Below are 22,471 nucleotides of genomic sequence, written 5' to 3' on the forward strand. Positions count from 1 at the left end.
TAATGAAAACTAATAAAAACTAGCAAACCTGCTCTAAAAACTAATAAAAAACTAACTGAATTAGAGAAAAAAAAAATCAAAACTAAATAAAACTAAACTATAATGAAAAACCTAAAACTATTATAACCTTGGTTGAAATACACCAGAAGACAGGAAATTTTATCTAGTCATGACAAAAAATTTCTGGGGGAGGACCACCAGACCAACCCCCCCCCCCCCCCCCCCCCCACACACACACACACACACACACACACACACACACACACACCACCACCCCCTTTAAACTGTCCCACCCACAATTTTCTTTTTTTTTTTTTTTTTGCTTCCGGCGCTCATGACTTGGGGGACTCGGGTATCCCTGTTCCCTGTTCCAGACCGGGAGGAGGAGCTTCGGTTGGAGGAAGTAGTTCCACAGATTGAATGTGTGTGTGAGTGAGTGTGTGTGCAGCGGTAGTTACCTCCATAGTGAGTGAGAGTGCCGCTAAAGAACCACTGGATCTAAAGACAGCACGAGCCAAGTTTGAAGACACCGAAGAAGTGTTTTTTTTTTTTTTCTTTCCTCATTGTTTTTCTTCTTCTGCGGTTCGGTGCAAGTCGAAGCGGTCCAGAAGCGAGCAGTATGCATTCGGACTGCAGGCTGTTATGGGCAGAGTGGTAATGGTGGGCAGGGGACCGACAGGGGCTGGGGTTCTCGTCCTGTCGATTCTCATCATTCTCACCACGGAAAGCTGTCGCGCGCAGAAAGGTTAGTGCCACACAGCTGCGGTGACAAATGCACGAGCTGCGTTTCAACCGTCAACGCACGCGGTTAACGGCGGCTTTAAACACAGACGTTTTTCTGCTTCAACGTTTATTTATTTTCCAGACCCGGTGCGTTGTTATTGTCAACTTAAAGCTACCTTACATGGCCGTATGTGTGTGTGTGTGTGTGTGTGTGTACGTGGAGCTCCGTTCGGTTTACAACGTTTACAACCGCCGCCCGTCATGGTGCGTTTTTTGGCTGAAAGACGAGCGGAGTAAAACCAGGAGAACCGGTTCCAGGAAACGGGGATTGTGAAAGAATAACTGCTCACGGTGAATTAGCTTTTGGTTTACTTAACACGAAGCTTTCACTGATTTATTCCACTTTAAACTCGCCGTCTGGGAGGTATTTGAGCTTCCAGATTGTACTGTACCATTAAATTATGTGCGTTTTATTTAATGGAGTATGGTTTATGTACGAAACAACAACACACCAGAGGGTTTGTGGCCCTTTGTTTCTTGTTACACCACCTCTCAGGTTTGTTTATCCCATATTTAACCTGAATTGGGATAATGTGAAGGGTTTAACAGTCGACAGCCAATCTCAGGTGGTGGTGATGGGGGTGGGGTATGTACGTAAACACGTGGACACACTTTGCCATAACTTTTAAAGTAACACAATGGTTAATCCTCTTTGTAATAACAACATCAGGGTGACTTTTCCCTTCTTTTAACCTGTAATCTGTTCTGTTTTATGTCCATGAAGGCTGGCTGATATGTAACTCCTGCAGAACACCGTGCAGTTGTTCAGTAACTTTTGTGAGTACAGTGAGGGAAGCAGCTTTGTTTTTGTCCTGCTCATCTGGATAATGTCCACTGAGAGGCTCTTACGTAACACCAGGCCCACAGAACATCCACTTAACACCATGAAGCGTGACTGTTGAGTGTTGTCCCAGAACCATGGGCCCGCAGCATCATACTGTCACCACTTTCTTAAACCACAAAGTTATCAAAAGGCAAAGTTCCCCTCAAAAGGCCTATGCCATGGTACTTATGTAAACTCAACACGAGACAAATCAAATCTGTTTGCTGCTTTTCAACCTTCATAGACATAAAACAGTCATCAGAGATCAAAAGTAGTCACTGATCTAAAATGTATAGTATCTTTTGAGCTACTAACCTATCAATACATTGAAATAATTCAGGTAAAATACAGTTTATCAGCTTTTCACTGGTGTCAGATATTAAGTATTTGGACATTCAGAGACTCCATAGTGAGCATGGAATCACAGGCATCTTCTGACACATTGATTCACCAATATAATCCATGTTGTTTGATGGGGATACTTTTTTGCCGATAGTCACTTTTTCTTCGGTTTTGATATAATAACCTTTGAATTAACACAGAACTTCTACGTGGTCAGTAATATATATATATATATATATATATATATGTATGTGTATATATATATATATATATATATATATATATATATGTATATGTGTATATATATATGTATATGTGTATATATATATGTATATGTGTATATATATATATATGTGTGTGTATATATATATATATATATGTGTATGTATATATATATATGTGTATATATATATGTGTATATATATATATATGTGTGTGTATATATATATATATGTATATATATATATGTGTGTGTATATATATATATGTGTATATATATATATATATATATATATATATATGTGTGTATATATATATGTGTATATATATATATATATGTATATATATAGGGAAAGAGCAGATTTTCACTCAGAGTTGCAAAATACAGAATAAAATATTATATCTGGTCTAACTGATTGCTTACCAAAGGCTGGAGGTTGATACTTCAGGTCTTTAAGGGTTAAATGTGTTAATTTAGTCAGGATTTGTCCACAGTACAGCCACTAGTTTTGCCTGTGAATCCCAAAGCCAACCTCTGTTGAATCTAATTATAGGATTAAAGCATTACATGATTTCAGCTGTGGATTGATGCACATCTCATCATCTGATCTTGTAAGTATTTACAGCAGGGCAGTGTATGCTGGATTTGACTCTACAGTATCGTTGTTGCTGATGTGTTCAACAGCTGTGGATCTAGTCTATATAGTGTGGAATAATCCACTATGTGAGGTTTTGGAAACAGAGAGCCCTTGTAACTTTTGATACTAAAGAGAGACTGATTAACAACTAAATGCCACTTTGACATAATCATTGGCTGACTGTTGCACGTAGCTGGTAAACAAAATGAATGTAGGCACATGTGCAGTGCAGATCGAAGACTTTGGCAGCCAGTGTTGCTGCAGTGGAATGATATTTTTATTAAAGTAAATGCCCAGCAAGCAGAACACAGAATAGCAGAACAATGACAATGCAGGTAATCGTAAAACAGGTTTGGGATTTATTTGTTAGTATCAGAGGTCAACTGATTTTAACAGTCGGTATAATAATAACAATACTTTGGAACAGGAAAAAACAGTTAACTAGTTAATTAGCTACTATCAACCACAACCCCCAAAACTTTGATATTAAAAATGCATTTTTCGCATCTTTCACTTCATTAGAAACTGGGTAAATGTTGAAATAAACATCGAAGTCAGAGTAATAAATACCTAAATAAATAGATCATAATCACTGAGGATCAAGCCCAATGTAGTCAAACTGTAAATGTGGACCACAGTAACTGAAACTAATGCATAAACATCTATGTAGGAGCAATTTTCAAAGTCAGTATTTGCAAGAGAGAAGCTTAATAACAGCTGGCTGTTACTATCCATACCAACTTCTGCCAATACTGATATTTTTGGTACTGATTAATCAGTCTGTATTTAAATTCAGTCATTAAATTGTGGTAAATTATCAGATGTACTCAATCTTTTGCCACTTTGCTCTATAAATAATCTGCAGTGGCTGTTAAACCCGATATCAGTCAACTGTTTGTTTTGTTTTCAGCGGCATATTGTTTTAATGGTGATTATAATCTTTTTCCAAATAAAGAACAGAAATTACAAAATACTATGTAAAATCCTCACTCCAGGTATTGAATACTGCACATTAAAGTTAGTGTTTGTGTGGTTTTTTTTTTCATCCAGGTGATGGCTGTGGTCCCAGTGTGCTTGGCCCCACCAGTGGGACTCTGTCCTCTATGGGTTACCCGGGGACATACCCGAACAATACAGTGTGTGAGTGGGAGATCAGTGTTCCTCGCGGTAACCGGATCCACTTTCGCTTCGCCTCGCTGGACATAGAAGACAGCGACTGCCAGGTCAACTACCTCCGCCTCTACAACGGCATCGGACCTCAGAGGAATGAGATCGGTAAGATGCACAAAAATATTGGATGAGATGGGAATAGTTCAGGGGGAAATGTATTGATTAAAAGTGTGTTCTGTTTTATGCTCTAAGAAAATAAAATCACCCATACTCAAACAAACCCTCTCCCAAACTTGCTGAGAATATATTAGTATTAAATAGCAGTTAGGAGTATAGCAAACGTGTCTGATTTGTCTATCTACTTTCACTTATGGAAACCAGTTCTTTTAAGTCTTTAATTATTTTCTGGTTTGTCAGATTCTTCATTTTCATCTAATTGCTTTGGCCAGAGCTTGTGTGATTTTCTAAGGCCTAATTAAACTGTGATACATTTCAAGAATAAATTGTTCCTTCAGTCTTTTTTCCATTCTTTGTTTTTACACTATCACTGTAAAGGAACCTACAGAGCAATATCTACTGTCAGTGTTACCTCCTGAAAATGTATTAATGCTGATCAGAGGCTGCTGAGTGTATAATTTTCCTTCAGCTCATACATTTTTTTGCCTCTCCTGGTGCAACAAACCATTTGTAGATTAATGAAATGTTATACAATTTCTAGTAGCAACATAATATACTCATGATAATGGAAGCTTAGGTGGAAAACAACAGCGCTCTGTGGGTCTATTAAAAGAACAGAAACACCACATGGTACGTTAAGTGCATGTAATTGCAGTGACTAATAGTACAATGGTCAAACTTTGTATCTGCAGATGCATTCAGCTCATAAGCCTGGTATGAGTTGATATATACGTATTATATGTATATGATATATACTTTATTTATACCTTATCTATACGGTATAAATAAGATTTATATGATATTTTGTGTTTCCTCTGGCTCTCTTAAATTGACTTTCCAATGTTCCAGTGTTTTGTTTTTTAATCGATTTCCCTTCTGCGGAAACAAAGAAAACATCATGAACTAATTATTGAACTGCTCTCACCACCTCATTGCACCATCTGTGAATTAGCACAAATGAATTCACACAACCTTTGCTGCAACACAACAAATAAACATTGACCACTGCAAATGGTGAAAGACCTCTTATCTGCCGATAAGTTGAGGGCAGTCGTCAAGCTGATATCAGGTGATACACCATGCCAGTTCATCTCTGAATGTCTTAAACTGTATTTATGCTGCACATCTAAAAGCGCAGCATCATTCCATGCCAGTTAACCCTAAATTTGGAGCTTTTCCCACTTTGTTCCATGGATTTTCTGGAAAAAAGAAAAAAATAATGTCAGCTTTTCATATTTTTTTTATGATTTCACTCTATGTGTACCATAAGACTCTCCAGTGACTTCTTTTTTTTCTCTCAGTTGAGTTGGGGTTTGTATAGATCACGCTGTTAACACTTGTGATTCTTTTTGCTGTAGGTTATTTTTACCTGTATCGAAATTTTTCGGCACACAAAATTTGATCCCTTCTAGCATTACTATAGTTCTATCCAGTAGAGGTCGACCGATATGGGTTTTTCTCAGGCCAATGCAGATTTTTAAAAAATTTGACTAGCCAATGGCGGATAACTACAGCCAATTTTTGAGGCCAATATTTAAGGCCGATTTTTTTTTTTTTTTTTTTTTTTTTTTTTTTTTGAAAACACATTGACTGTAATACACAATTGAAACAGTCAGATAATTAAGATTGTTATGCAGCAATATAAACGAAATTATTAATACATGTACACATAGTACTCTTAACATTTATTGAACTTCAAGTGCTGCCCACACAGGTACCTGATTAAATATCTTATAACATTTTTACTACTGATCAAATATTGGCTTTCAAAAAAAATTAAGGCCGATGGCTGATGTAAAAAAAAATCAATATATCGGTCTACCTCTAGTATCCAGTCTAAATATTCTTGCATCTTAAGTAAAACAAATCTTAAATGCCACAAATGTAGCTGCAGAGGTGACGACACTATTTTTTAGGATTCAAAAAAAAAAAATTCTCCCACAAAAGAAATACCTGAATTTGTTTGAACCTTTTATGAGGAAGTATTGTCTTTCATTGGTGATATATAAAGAAATGTACGGCTGTTGTTTTACTATTTCATCACTATTTTGCAGATGTGGTTGAGTTCTTTTTTTTCTTTTTTTGAAACAGTGACTATAGCATTGAACGATCCTTTAGTCATGTAGTTCTCTGTTTCTATTTACTGCTCAGTGTACTGCTTGCTTGCCTAAATTTGGTTCATGGACATCTAAATCTAAATACCTGCTGACCGAAGCATAACCTCTTTGTCTTTCTTGTGTCTTCTGGCTGTTTTTTTGGTGACACAGTCAAGTACTGTGGTTTGGGTCTGAAGATTAAAGATCTTATCGAGTCCACTGGCAATGAGGTCACTGTCCAGTTCATGAGTGGGACCCACCACACTGGGCGTGGATTCTACCTGTCCTACTCCACCACAGAGCACACAGGTAAGGGGCTCCTTCATCTGGTGTGTCCCAGAGGTGCAGGCCTGACATGAGGCTGGTATCGATTGAAGAAGCTGTGCAGAGTGACAGATTTTTTCATTCGACTCTGTGCAAGAGCTAGAAATCAAATGCAAAACACATGTCCTCTGTTTAGTTCATTTCTGTCTGTGTGTCAGAGTTTTTGTATATTATGGCTCCAAGGTGGTGATACATTTCCAGTTATTCTGCAAACAAACACTGTGCAGTTTATTTAAAGCAAAAAAAAGCAGATGAGTTTATTGGAGTACTGCAGTTCTGTGGTAGCAGCTTGAGGCCACACTAGAAACATATACACAGATAGAATACAAATAAAAACATAATTGTTTGTCTTAGATGCAACTGTAGAAGCAAAACTGTGAAATGCGTAATTCATCAAAGATCCCACAGCAAACTTTTCCTTGACAGCTGAATAATGGATGGTGATGATATTATTCACTGATACAGAATTACTCCCTTTGCAGTGACTGAATGTGGACTCAACACAGAAACATATTCTGCCTGATAGTCACAGATTGGCTCTTTGATATGAATGTTGTTGGTGAAAACTCTGTGATTGCAATTTTGGAAGGGTATGCCTTTCTAAGAGGAACATTTTGAATGAGTTGAGATAAGTAGATAATTGAAGCCACAAGAGGAACAAGGCAGTGACGTGTGTGAGAGAGTAATAATTCAGTTTTAGTGGCCATCTCAGTATGACTGAATCATTGTGGAAAAAAAGAAGTACTTCAATAAGCCCATCTATTTTTCTTTCCTACCCAAGTATTGAATTATCACCATCTGTGTGTGTCTTGTCATGTAAGGATGGGAGGACAGTTTGCACAACTAAGTCACCATGGCGACTTGCAGAAGTTTTGTCGGTTTGACTCACTAGTTGGTTGACCAACTTCATGGGGGGGTTTGTTAATGTGGTGAAGACTCACAGAGAATGAGCAATGCTTCAAGGTTTCCATATAATTCCTACCATCCCTCAGCAGGATGAGGATGGACATATACAACATACTGCGTCACTCCAGTACATTCATTATGACCCCCACCACCAACCCACATTTTTAGTTTTTTCATTTTTTATTACTTGAAAGTAGGTCTGGATTTTTTGCCAAAAGATGATACGACAATATTTTGAAGTAGAGTCATAATCTGAATCACAGTTTTCTCTCTTCGTGCCAAGTATAGGATAGCTATAACCAAAGTATACAAAGTTTTCCTCTAGTGTACTCTGATTTATGGCGGCTTAAGGCCTTTAAACACCAGGAACAACACAGAACTGCAAGACACTCAGATGTAAATATTTTATATCGGAACTATCCACATAAGTGGTAATGGAAGTTAGCAACAGTTGCAATACTTTTTAATGTTTGATAAAAGATTTGAACATATTCCAGGCCATTCAGCAGAAATACTAATGCATTCATCATCACCTAGAGTTTCATATGTCACACCTGTGTAGTTGTCTGTCGTTGCTCCTCCATGCATTGTTCCCGACTTTAACTCTTTTCGTTTGTGCGTTTCATACTAAATAGGTTAGTCTAGAATTCAGCAGGTTTGGATCCATCATTATAGTTGTCAAATGACTTTTTCATGCAAATTACATGTACTTGCATGTAAAATATCCCCGGTGTAAAGACCATTAGAATATGTGTGATGGCTTATTTTTTATCTGAACAGAAATTCTGCATTTTGCAACAGTTTGGACTGAATATTTTGGGTTTGTGGCATTCTTGAGATTTTTATGCAGTCAAATACATACATATAAAGGAGGAAACCAAATGCTAGGGGACTAAAGAAGGCAGAGATTCTCAAATGACTAACAGCAGACTTTCTTGTTATCCATGATATAAAAAAAAATCATTTGTATTTTACATTCAGTGTCCATTGGACTTTTTTTCTGACTGCTGTTCTCTACATGGTATATATTTTTTTTGATATCTGCTATTAGTCATTGTCAACAGTCTTTAAATTGTGCACCTGATTTTCCTACATGTACCTACATTATTGCCTCATACACTTTTGCCTTCAACCTAGTGCAGTATTCATTGTACTTTTTTTTTTCTCCAAATGCAAGGGAATTGTTGATAGCCTGAGGTCTCTTAACACTGATGACTGGCATTTGAAGCCATTGAGGAGGGAGGCATAACAAATGCTTTTCCACACTGATCACACTGATCTTCAGTGCAATATATCTGGCTATCAGTGTCAGGTGGCAGAAATCACATAAGAATAGTTTGTGTGGGCGAAGGAAATAAAATTTGGCGTGATTTATGTTGATACGTTGTCTGGTTTGCTGGAAGTACTCAGTCAGAATAAGGGTAAATATTTCTGTTGTGTAGTGGCAGGATTGTCATTCTTCCTTTCCTCTACTATCTGTGCATTAACACTCTGAAAGTCCCCCTCGCAACATGAAACATCAACCTCTGAGCTGCACCCACACCCTCAAAATAACAAGTTTCAACAAAGACACAAGTTTTTACGTTCCATTTTCCTGTGTAAGGATTTAGTCATTTTAATACCGCAATGCTCTTCGTCATGTGTACTTGTTCCACCATGACAATTTATCTCCTGTCACTATTTTGCTAAGGCACTGCACAAAGCATCCTGCATTCAGCAACACCAAAGAACCATCCAAAAACCCACATTTATCTCTTTCAGAACATTAGTGGAGGGTACCAGACCCATCTCCAGGTCTGACTATACAGGATTAGAATAACAGTAACAGATAGACTGATGGTGTGGCGTGCAGAGAAACAAGTTCTGAGACGGTTTGTTTGTCTCTTCACAGATTTAATCACCTGCCTGGACAAAGGAGCTGATTTCCCCGAGGCAGAGTACAGGTAAATAACATTCACTTTGTGCTGGCATTTGTGTAGTGAGGCTACAGTTTTAAAGTCATGTTGTGTCTCTCTTATCTTAGTAAATACTGCCCAGCAGGCTGTTTGGCATCTACTGAGGAGGTTTCTGGAACTATACCTAATGGATACAGAGAAGTGAGTACCAATAGTAAACATCCAGGTGATGTTTTTTTGTTTTCTTGCATGTTACTGTAATTGTCCTCTGAGTTATGCTTCCCAGTAGTCAATTGTGATTGGTTTTGAATTCCACTGTAACTGCACAGACCATTGACATTTACTTGATCATATTTTCATAGCCTTGCACTGTTATGTTTTTCCTTTTTTTTTTTGTCCCTGTCCATTAATGTCTGCACGTCTTTCATTTCGTTTTGTAAGGGCCCCTTTCTCTGTCTTGTGTAAACTCGGGCCCCTGCTCTGTGGTATGCAAGCCCCGGACTGATGACCTCACAACGCCCCCGCTGTGCGTTAGGTCATGTGTGCCGAGTCTCTGGCTGATGACCTCATGCTCGGGACTCAGTGTTGTGGAAGTGAGGGAGGGGTGGCTGATGGGAGGACAGGGAGGGGCGGAGGGGTGTGCTTCGGGGAGTGATCCGCCCCACAGGAACAGAGGAGGGGCAAGGTCAGGGGGTGAGAGGGAGGTGAGATAATAATTTGGCTGAAAATAATAGCCCCTTAATCCAGTCCAGCTGCAAGATGGTGCTGAGCAGAGCTGTGAGTTAACTGTGTGTTTTGGAGACACAAAAAGCTAGAGCGTGAGTCAGTGTGAGGGAGAAGCTGGAGAAAACTGTGGTGATTTGCTGAGTCGTTTGTGTACGTGTGCATATGATGGATTCATCCAAGGGGGGTCAGTGCACTGTAATACATAATTGTAATATGTGATTGGTCTTGCAGATGTCCACAATCTATCATTTTGTTGAATCAAAGACCATTTAATAGCGTGGGTCCACTCTACATTAACAATCAAACAGAGCTGTATGGGTTAATATACAGTTGTGCTTACTAGGCAAGTAGCTTAATGAGTATGTTTCTTCCCTAATGTGATGTACTGGAGCTGCAACTTGAGAAGGAGCATGAACAGCAGCAGTATGAAGGACAAACACATGGTTATTTAGTTTTATTTCATAGGGATAAAATATAGACACTATTACAGTTAAAAAAGTATGTGTTCAATGCAATGTATATGGGACTTGTAGCCATTGTAGCCAATTTGCTGGTTAGACAAAGACTGAAAGTATTACAGAACATTAAAATCAACAAAGACTACACAAATCGAAACAGGCATTTGAGAAGGCAGCAAAGTTTGTCAAAGGTAGTAGACGGAGCACAGAGGTGACTGAAGCAGTCCCTTTTTTATTTGTGCAGAACTCCTAATACTGATGTGGACTGTAGATCATCATACTTGTGATTAAAGACAAGTGTGATGTGATATTTTGGCCAAATCGCCCACTCCTACTTCAGGCTGTGGCTCACAGGGAACGAGTCCCACCCTTGCTCTCCTTTAAAACTCCTGCCTCGCAACTTTGAATCATTGACTGGTTCATGTTTCTACATCTCATATATTGTGTGTGTGTGTGTGTCTGTGTGTGCACATTCTCATGTGTGTGTTAGTGTGGTTTCCACTGTTAGAGGCAGGGTGCGGTGGTTTGGAGCAGTAAGGAGTGTTTGTGTTAGTGGTTTGGGATGATGATTTTTAGGATGTGGTGTGTGTTTTTAGGAAGTTTAAGAGTCACAGGGCAAGTGTTAAATGCTGTGCATGTGTATAATAGTGTGTGTGAGTGTATGCATACGTGTACTCATGCTTGTCACTTTGTGGGTCACCAGAGTTTTCCCACAATTGTGTCAGCTGTGAATTCCAGTGTGGGCCTTTTCCAGTAATAAAATTCCACCTCACTCAACCAGCTGTTCAGGGGAAGGAGCTTCTGGCCAGAGTGGAATCAGGTCTTAGTCGTTTCTCAGTGATGTGGCAGCAGGTTTGGATTGGAATGCAGCTGGTAGTGAATCATTATCGGTACCTCTCATTATTCTCTCTACAGAGAAGTGACTTCACACTGACTCATCTGCTTTTATCAGCCACAGTCTGAAGGTTAAGAGCTTGTTCTGTGATCACACTGAACACTGAAACTGCACAAACTTGTTGAGTGGGTACATGCAGTACAATTAAGCATGTAACATTATACATTATTAATACATAAAATATGCAGCATTCAAGTACATTGGTATTGCTGGAATCCTCTTCAGAATCACACCGTTATGTGTCATGTTCACTGTAATCCATGTTTATTTACGTCGCCTTAACGCTTATTTGCTTTCTGTGGAAGAATGTAAAGACCCATTCAAATGATGGAAAATATTGCCATAAAGAGTGTGGTTTGCAGTACAACTACGTACAGCCTTTTCCTTTGTGCAATCTCTTTTTTACAATTTGCAATTATTATAGAGTATGTGGACCTCAACAAGGTGCAAGGCATTTTGTAAATACTGTTCATATATTGCTCTTTTACACACATTTTTCTGGACTTTTTATCTTTACACTTTTTATATTTCTTAGACTACTAAAGGATTATCTTATACACCACATGATATAGACTCAGTGGCCACTTTTTATTAGGTACACCTGTTCAACTATATTTTAACCCAAATATCTAATAAATCAGTCACATAGCAGCAACTCAAAAGCATTAAGGTGTATAGACATGGTCGAGAGAATTTGCCGAAGTCCAAACTGAGCATCAGTGTGGGGAGTAGATGTTTAACAGAGCCTGGTTTCTGGTGCCAGACAGGCTGATGTATTTCAGAAACAGCTGATCTGTGGTGATTTTTAGTATCTCTAGGGGTTCTAAAGAATACTCTGAAAAAGCAAAAATATTCAGTGAGTGGCAGCTGTCAAAATGGACAGAACTGCCTTGTTGATGCCAGAGGTCAGATAAGAATAACCAGACTGGTTTGAGCTGATAGAAAGGCAACAATAACTGGAATCACCACTGGCAGCAATGTAGTGGAGGTGTGCAGAATAGCATCTCTGAACACACAACATTTGAAAATTTTATCTGATTACAACAGTGACATTTACACTCACTGGCCACTATATTAGGTCCACCTGATACAAGAAAGGTGTACCTAATAAAGTGGCCAGTGAGGGTACATTGCTCTATTGCACAGCCCTATTTTTCAGCAGTTCCACTTCGCTGCACTTTTTAGCTTTTGCATATTTTTTGCAGTAATATTCTACAGCAGAAAAGGAATGAAATTATCCCTCTGTATTTTAACGATGGGAAAGTTAGCTAGTTCAAGTTTTATCGACTAATTACTCTTTCCCGTAAAGTCCATGCTTCTGTTATTTTTCAACTCCTGTGACCTGCCCTATCAGTCAGGGTGGGAGGTGGTTGACTGTGTATAAAACCCTAACTCTGTCATGTTTTTGTTTATTTTTCTTGTGCTCGGCAGTCGTCTCCCCTGTGCATGGCAGCCATCCATGCAGGCGTGGCGTCCAACGCTGTAGGAGGGAGGATCAGTGTGGTCACCAGCAAGGGCATCCACCGTTATGAGGGCACACTGGCAAATAATGTCACTTCTACTGGGTAAGAACCTCCAGCACAACAGGACACAAACATCCCTGTTCTTCTGCATTATTGGATTGAATGTCATTTACCTCAGATCACTGTAGTTTCTGTATTAAATCTGAATATAGGGTTGGGTATTCATTTACAGCAAGAGATCTGAATGGTTTTTGCGAAGTCTTATCCTTTACTTATTTCATATTCTCTTCTCAGAGGAATTGGATCAAATAGCCTCTTCACTTTTAGGACCAATGGTGAGTTGTGATGGACACATAGAAATGTAAACTTTTTCTGGCCGTTTTTTAGGCTACATAAGTGCACATACTGTTATGTGGTCTCGGTTGCTGCTAACTCTGACCTGAAATCTGTACAGGTTGCTATGGAACGCTAGGTCTGGAGTCTGGTGGCGTTGCAGATACTCAGCTCTCTGCATCGTCTGTGTGGGAGTGGAACAGTATCTGGGGAACATCAGGAGCACGGCTCAAGAAGGTGGGACTACCCTGGGCACCTTCACGCAATGACCAGCAACAGTTTCTGCAGGTCGACCTCAAGAGGGAGAAGAGAATCACAGGTACGCAACAACACTCGCATGTAGGACGAGGCAATTTTTTATTAAAGAATTTTTTTTTTGTGTGTGTGTATGTTCTTAGCTAGACATTGCATGGTTTTGTTGTTTTACTTACTTTTACACCTGTATATTTTGTATATTATCAGCAGAATTGCTTTGAATGGTCTACCTGTATATTTCTTAAATGTTTAGAGTAATCTAAACCCACAAATTAACTCATCTTATTTTTTTGACATTGTTCAATAAGACATCAAGTTGTGCTCATTTTCTTTATTCTGATTTAGCATAATGTAAGTTTGTAAATCACTAAATCTGGGAATACTGTTTTTGCTTTGACATGTTATGTTCTTTTATGTTTTTTAATGCCATTTTCATCTTCTCATTTTGTGTCGCTTTTAAATAATTTAAAACCATCTGGTTTCTTCAACTTCCACTCAGCACCAAAAAAATCTGCCTTTAACCGGGAAAGAAATAATGAGAAAATAAGAAGAGCTACAAATAAGAGCTAGAATAAGGCTTTCAGACAAAATGTGATTTATTTATTCAGGGACAGTGCACATCACTGATTTACTACAACACTGATGGTGTCTGCCAAATGCTAATTTCAACTGTCCCTTGGCCAGATGTTGAATTAACTAGTAAACAAAACAAACAATAATAAAACAAAAAGCACTTAAAGTTGGCTCATAGTAAGTAACACAGGCAGCATGCAAAGCAAGACAATGTAAAAAAAAAAAAAAAATTATATATAATATATATGAAAAAGACAGTATTATCCAAACAAAGAAATAATGCAAGCATCTACAAAAAATGTGATGCAACAAATTCGTATAACAGTTTTATAAAGTTTAAAAGAATCAGATAAGCACCATGCAAAGTAAGACCATGCAGACAACTGATAAGATACTACAAAGTGGTTAAAAGAGAGCATAGAAATGACGGAGGGCAACACAACTCTATGATAGAAAACACATGAAACACAGGGATAACAAAGTTTGATGACATGTCTGGTTGCTTTTTACCCAACTTTTGCGATTATGTGCAGCGACTGATAAATCGGTGTATTCCAGAATTGGGAAGCTCTAATTATGAAGGACGTTTGGCCAAAGGATGTTTTCCTCAAGGGGCAACAATATGTTAAGCAGCCCCAAATGTTGTTCTGAAATGTAAAAGTGGCATATGAGCAGGAGAATGTTTCTGTACTAGACACACATTCTGGTGTCAGCAAATGCCTCCATAAGTAGACAGTGTGTTACAGTGATGGTAGGTGTGATTTATTTTCCAAAACCCTTTAAAACTTGTTGATTGCACAGGCTTTGTTATCTAACCAGTGATGAGAGACCAAGTTGTTAACCATATTTGTGGACCTTTAGTGAATTTACACTCAATCTGATCCACTGTCTTCATTTTGTTTCCGTTGTCCATTAATCCAGCCATAATCACCACTGGTTCTACCTTGAGAGAACACCAGTACTACGTTTCAGCATACAGAGTCCAGTACAGTAATGATGGCCAGCTTTGGTACAGCTACAGGGAAGCAAATACTACACAAGACAAGGTAATCCAAGCAACAAATCAATGAACCCTGCTTGCTTATGTGTTACGTCATTGGCTTTCATGTTTTTTTTTTTTTTTTTTTCTGTCAAATTAGTGCAAATGGACAAAAATGTCATTTTAGAGGACAGCACGGAGACATACTTGGAGCGTTTCCATAGCAACTGGTATTGACTAAAGGATGTTTATGGCAGGAAATGAGAGCATTCAGTGGTTTGAGTTAAGTGCTGTGGTAGACAATTCAGGACACTTGGGCATTAATAATGAATGGATATGGATTTAGTGGCTCAGCTGTCTGTTACTGTCTACAAACTGCTCTGCACTGTCATTCATACAGGCTCATATTATGTTGAGGAAAGCACTGATTCAGTTGCCAAGTTAGGGAGTAATCATCTTATGGATTATAGTTCTCTTGGTCACAGGATAAAACAAGACATTTCAGCTTTTTTGTTTTAATTCACTATGACTGGGTTCAAGTTCAGGTGTAGTTTGGCATCAGAAGTTCAGAATGCATATCATTAATAATTATCAACTTCACTGTCATTTTCTTTGGTTTCTATTGCTAGCGTGCTCACCTCTAACAGGCTAAACTCACAATTTACAGCAGTGAACTTTAAATTGGCTTCCATTGTTGAGTATCCACACTTTCCTCTAACCAGAGAGAGAGTTGAGCACATAAAACAGGCCACTGGCCACTTACGGAAGATGCTTTAACTATTGTAGCATATTGACCGGGCTGACTCAGCACTATTGAAACAGATTGGACACTCAGGGAGCTTCTCAAACAGCAGATAAATGTTTCCCTCCCCTGGTGAATGTCATCAAGAATCCGATTGCAGTCAAAAAGGCCAAAATCAAAAGATAATGTAAAGTTATTTTACTCAATTTGGCAGCCCTTTATAGATTACTTTAATACTAAGTAAATAGGGGCACACCCCCCCCTTTTTGTGTTTGTGTGTATCTATATATACATGTGGGTGCAGGTGTAGTGTTCTTGTTCTGACATCACATATATTGTATATGACTTTTTTATATTGCCATCATTGTTCTAATTTCAATAAAGAGTTTTTAAAACAAATTCCAAAATGTGCTGATACTAATGCCAGGACGATAGATTGGTGTGTCCTTAAACAATATATCTCCAGAACTGAGTATAAAACTGTTATGCTGCACATAGTTTCATCATTCCACCTTGCACAAATGCAGGAAATACAGTAAAATAAAGAAAACAATGTGCAGCTTCAATGGTCAGAGCTCATCTTTGTTTTCAGCCAGAGTTTGGTTTAATTTGTAGGTCAGTGTTGACAGGGCAGTGTTTTTATGGAGTGTATACAGTGTGCTTTTACCGCTGCCATTCACCATGCTTCTGGTTTTTGCCGTGGATATATCTGATCTATCCGTTCTTGTTTTATGGTAGATTTTCCAAGGCAACATCAACTATGACCATGAGGTGAGGAACAACTTCATTCCTCCTATCGAGGCCAGATTTCTGAGGATAAATCCTGCAGCATGGCACCAGAGAATTGCGCTGAAGTTGGAGCTGCTTGGCTGCCAGATTCCCTCAGGTAACCAGAGTCTATAAAGTTTATAAAAAAAAAATTGTCAGCAACAAAAACGGTTCAAGTCTGACAGTTTGATGAGAATTAATATTGAGTGTTTTCTCAGCGAGGAGGCAGGATCCAAGGGCAGGACCGAGGATGTTGCCCCCCTTTCGTCCTACCCCTCCCGCTGGGGGCACAAAGCGCCCGCCTCAGCTCGACCAAACCACACACACACCAGACATCAGAAATACCACAATGCCCCCACACACTGGCAAAGGTTTGTCACATTGTTCCAAAAATGCTTGCTTTGTTTGTCCTTGAAATGTTTCTGAACAGTGTGTGTTGCTTTCTCTTTGCATTTTAGATGTGGCCCTGGCTGCAGTCCTGGTCCCTGTGTTGGTCATGGTTCTGACGGCTCTCATTGTGATTGTAGTTTGTGCTTGGCAATGGAGGAACAGGTACATTTTCCTGTAGTTACATCACTTAATAAAATCACTCAAATTGTGATAAATACCATCAGTCCTTATATTTCCTTCACTTTCCACAGAAAAAAGAGCACTGAAGGAACATACGATCTTCCTCACTGGGATCGCACAGGTACGCATCACTCTACATGAAGGCTTATGGCATCTGTGTGTTGTCGGTTCTGTTAGTAGTGATCGTATATTTCATTGTGCATTTGCTACAGACTGGTGGAAAAGTATGAAGCAGCTGCTGCCATCCAAGATGGTGGAGACTGAGGATTCAGTTCGGTACAGCAGCAGCGAGGTGGGCCGGATAACAGGGAGAGGTGCTGTACCCAGACTACATGCTGAACCTGCAGGTACTGTTCACAACTGCTGCTTTACACAGTGACAGATACTAGGAGTAGCTGTTATCATGCAGTCATGGCAATATATTTGACTAGTATAGTAGATGTTGCAGATCAGCAAATAGCATTTTTCTTTTGGTTTTGTTTGAGTTACAGGTTTACAAACTCAAATGTTAAATCAGGGTTTCTGAAATTCCATAGAAAAAGCGTAAAAATCAATTATCTAAATTTAAGCCTCTGTATGTATGATTATGACTGGCCTTAAAAACTGATTGGATTATGAGGTTGTCATTAACTTCGGTCTAATTTTTTTCTATTTCTGTGGAAAATTCGTATTGATCACGCGGTAACAAAACTACAAATTGTAAGAAACATGGACCACTTATGAAAACTGCAGAATTTTTTGCAGTGCATCATGGTTTTGTGTGAGAGCTAAAGCGATCTTTCTTCATTACAACAATAACCTCTAGGGGTAATGAAAATTGTACACAAGTCATTAAAGGTATCCATGATGATCTTAAAGTTGTAAAGTTAATAGGAAAAATATACTTCATTCAAAACCTCCATCTGTTTTAATATATATGTATTTATTCGAATATAAAAGTTCCGTAATCTTAAAACTTCTTTGTCACTCTCTTCCAATCTAAGAAATGCAGAACTCAGAACTGGTAAAACATGTTAGTACAGTCCACAAGAAATTTGCTATTTTATATTTTGGATGAATAACACTGTTATGTTAAGTTTCCACTGCCAGTATATTGTTTTTAATTGTTTAGCTTTAATTAAAGGGGGTTTTAGTGACTTATTCAGTATTAATTTTGTGTTCTTTTCAGAATATGCCCAGCCGTTGGTCAGCGGTGTAACAACACTGGGTCCACGTTCAACCTTTAAACCAGATGAGGGACCGGATCCAGGATATACAGATCCAGACCTGTATGACGCCCCCATCTCACCAGACTTGTACCACGCCTATGCAGAACCTCTACCAGCTTCAGGAGCTGAATACGCCACGCCTATTGTGGTTGACATGGGTTGCCACCCATCAGGGGGCTCCTCTATGAGTCAGTCCTTCAAAGGTGCTGGTCCCGCCTCCATGCTCACAAAGACAGACACCGGCCAGTCAGGGAGGTCGGCATACGATACACCGAAAAATGCCACTGGACAGGTCACGCCTACAGAGGATCTGACCTATCAGGTACCTCAGAGAAGCACTCAGAAGCCGACAGCACAGAGCTGAAGAGCAGCGAGTCTGGATGCACATAGCCTTAATCTGCCCCTCACTGCCAACACAACCCGATGGACAAAGACGAAGGGTTGGAAAAAGAGGATGAGCAGGTGCGAGCCCTGAGCCGGGGCTCGAGTCTTGAATGAACTACCTTAGCTTTAGATTCATCTGGAGATGTCTGTATTGTGTAATTGTATATGTGCATGGCCACAGTCTGCTTGTGTAGTGCCATTACAGTCCTATCACTGAAACCACAAAGATGAATGTGCTTGTGCCAGCTTGGAGAATAGGAGATGGGAGAGAGGATGAAAAGGAGAGAGCTGACTACTAGTCCTTAAAGACATTGTCCCTGTTCTGTGATTCTTAGTTTTTACATTCTGTGAAACTGTGATTTCCAATATTCTGTTACATACTGAACCAGGTTCACCTGAATGGTCTACGATTTCCATTCAGAACAGATGGCATGTTGTGTAAGTAGCCCACATCCACAGTCCAACTCCCTAGTTTTCCATGGTACGTTCTGTCTTACTTTTGTTTTGAAAGCATGACTTGAAATTGTGTATAGTTCTAGTAAATAATTCCATTACTGCAAACCTTTTAAAAAATTCCACATAATTTACAGATATTTATTTTTATTTCACATCCTGCTGATAAGAAGAATCTTAAAACACCCTCCATCGCCCGCAGTGACTACAGATCAAAGAATTGCACTGTTGTAAATGGGAGCACTGTTGTGTCACAGTGAAAACCTGTTGGTGACTGAGATGTTTGTGTGTTAACTTGAAGAGGCTGATGGGGAGGGTCAGTCCCATGAGCTCCCTGTGTGAGGAAATAACCTTTTTTTTTTTTTTTAAATAATGTCAAAGACCAAATGCTGCCTTTTCTTTGTTTATGCAATGTTGATTCCCAAGATTCAACTTTGACATTTAGTGCCAACAGTACAACCAAATACAAATAAAGATCAAATCAGTCTTAATGTGAGGAAAAAAACCTGATTTTAACTGTTTAGGTGTTTGTCCCGTAACAAGGTACAAAGAAAGGGATAAAGCTGTTTCAGCCAATAGATTCATACTAATGCCTTGTGGTGTCTTGAATTTCCAGTGTTTGTCCTGAACATTTTTGATTTTGAGAGTTGTGGTGATTTTCTGTAGATGAAAAGGTGCTTGATCTGTTCAGATGTATATGGGTGTGACCTGTTCCTTCTTTGTATCTTTGTGCATTAACATCTGTATGTGTGGTGAGCTGTTTGAATCCAAACAGCTCACCATTCAGTCTTGTCTGTTTTGTGGACTTGTTACTGGGAGACTTTAATTGTCTGTAGTGCCAGTGGTTGTTAAATACTGGCAGTTCACAGTAGATTGCATTCCTCTCCTGTCCATCTGTGGTACTGTGTAGACCAAACACTCAGCAGCCGAACGCAGACTGAAGAGAAACACGGAACAAGCTGCTCGATACCTTCACACAGCTGTGCCACAAATCATGCTTGGATTCTGCTCAGTAACCAAAGCAGTCTAGATAGGTGACTTAGTGCTCCCTGGTTACCACGGGGTTGTGCTTGTGATGCTTTCACTGACTGTATATAGAGAAAAAATAATAAAGAGTTTTTAAAAGAATGTTTTATTACAATCCTTAAGCTGTCGCAAAAATGACAAATACACCATGTACATGACATTTACACTGAAAATACAGTAGTAGCACAGTGGTATTGCAAAGAAACGCATCTCAGTCATTGTTTTTGTAAGAAAACATCATCCAACTGCACCATTTTCTTAGTTTTAGTTCTTACCAGGGCTGCACGATATTGGAAAAAACTGACTGCAATTTTTTTTTTTTTTAACCCTGCAATATAAAAAAATACTCAAGAGGACATAATAGCTGTGCACAGACGTAAATGGTCAAACAAATTAGTTGTGTTTCCTCTCGTGGCAACAGGTGCAAGGCACTGTCAACACAGAACACGTGTTTCAGTATCAGCCTTGTAGCCAAAATAATTTCAGATAACTTAAATTAGCAATTCTTTGTGACAAAATTAGTAAGAGTGAGTGTTTTACCTTGCTGACATGTTTCACTAATATTGCCGCAAAGAAGAATTGCTAATTTAATAGAAGAAAACAACAAAAATGAACATAATTAATTCCAGATAACTGACATTGCTTTTCTTTTTGGTACCAAGTCTTCGTTTTTGGTGATTTTCTCTTGTTCGTTGCTCATTTTTCAATGTTGTTACCAGTGACTCACTCCATGTGCAGGGGCGTGGTCTGTTTCGACAAACTGATTAAGAACAGTTGTGATTGGTGGATGACTGCGTGCAGTGTGTGTCAGGTACCCTTGAAAATGGATGAGAACACCACGAGTTCATTTGCCCCCTACATCACAGGACCTGCAATGTGACTATTGTGCACACGTACATCACAATGATAATGCTCAAACAAAATATTGTGCAGCTCTAGTTCTTTTGGTAGCGTGTTTTTCCAAAACTGGTCAGATTACAGCTACAAGAATTACAGACACATTAACAGTCTTGTTTTCAAAGTTACAGCTGTGGGAAAAAGTTTTCAGACACCTAAAAATTGGACACAATCTCAAATATTATGACATATTTGTTGTGTTTCTAAATGTGTGGCTGCATGAGATACAAACAAATGCAAAGTTGTTTTTTTTTTGTATAAAAAACCAAAACAAAAAAGCCATTGTTGACAATTTCAAGGTGCATTATTCTGCTTAAGCATCTAGTTGTGACCTCAACAGAACACGTGTAGATGGGAGCATGTGGGTTTGGAGAGTGGAACAATATATTACAAATGCATGATTATTTATTTTTTAACGCCTGTGGCCATATGGCAATTAACTTGTGTACTGCCCAATTGGACCTGTTTTTTTTTTTTTTTACTTGTGTTGGGAAGGGGAGTGGCTCCATTGTGTGTTGCCCTGTTTTATGTAATTTTATTGGGGTGGCATATGGGGGTGCTGTTTATGAGTATGTGTTTCTGTGTATGTGCTTATGTGTTTCTGACCCCTGCTGCACACCGAATTTCCTTTTCTAAGGATAAATAAAGTTGAAAGTTAAGTTAAGTAAAGCATGGGGTGTCCAAAAACATTTTCCCACCACTACCCTGTCACTTTTAAGCAGTCATTGAAAATGAGTGAAATACATCCTAAACACCAGGATCACTGGGTTCATGTTACTATAATAATTGAATGCATGTGTAAAATGACAAACACCAGAATGTAAAGTAAAGCTGTGACATACTTTACACATACTTTATTTAGATCAGGGGTGTCAAACTCATTTTCTTTCAGGGGTCACATACAGACCAATTTGATCTGAAGTGGGCTGAACCAGTAAAATAATAGTATAATAAACTATAAATAATGATGACTCCATATTTTTCTACTTTATTTTAGTGTGGAAAAAATAACTGAATTCTGGAAATATTTACATATTCAAACTAACCTGGGAAAACTGAAAAAGGGCAATTTTAACAATATTATGCCTCAACTACTTATTTATACATGTGCATTATGGATCAGATCTACAAAGGTAAAAAAAAAACAACAAAAAACATTTAATAATGGGCATTATTTTGGTAAAATTGCATTAATTTTCTTTAGACATTTCAGGTTTTTCATATGTGTTCAGGTGATACACATTTGTTAAAGCACAGTTCGCAAATGTAAATATTTTCATACTTAAATGTTATTTTTTGCACTAAAACAAAGAGAAAAATTTGGAGTTGTCATTACAAATAGCCATAATCTAATGTTATTTTTTCACATTAAACTAAGAAGATAATTTGGACCCATTATTTCTTGGTTATTATGATATTATTTTACTT

The 22,471-nt window shown here is 38.6% G+C and overlaps 1 protein-coding gene across 1 annotated transcript; it reads left to right on the plus strand.

Moving 5' to 3' along the window:
- The first annotated feature begins 384 nt into the window (after positions 1–384).
- dcbld2 (discoidin, CUB and LCCL domain containing 2) lies at positions 385–20,248 on the plus strand. The gene is made up of 15 exons (XM_030124657.1): positions 385–745; positions 3,856–4,080; positions 6,360–6,497; positions 9,310–9,361; positions 9,442–9,514; positions 12,824–12,957; positions 13,150–13,190; positions 13,310–13,507; positions 14,938–15,062; positions 16,476–16,623; positions 16,724–16,876; positions 16,964–17,057; positions 17,147–17,196; positions 17,288–17,422; positions 18,244–20,248. Exons 1-15 carry the CDS (start codon positions 643–645, stop codon positions 18,645–18,647), a joined length of 2,073 nt encoding a protein of 690 aa, XP_029980517.1. The 5' UTR covers positions 385–642; the 3' UTR covers positions 18,648–20,248.
- Positions 20,249–22,471: the final 2,223 nt, after the last annotated feature.

Source organism: Sphaeramia orbicularis, chromosome 21 (assembly GCF_902148855.1).
Source record: "Sphaeramia orbicularis chromosome 21, fSphaOr1.1, whole genome shotgun sequence".
In the NCBI taxonomy this organism is placed as follows: domain Eukaryota; kingdom Metazoa; phylum Chordata; class Actinopteri; order Kurtiformes; family Apogonidae; genus Sphaeramia; species Sphaeramia orbicularis.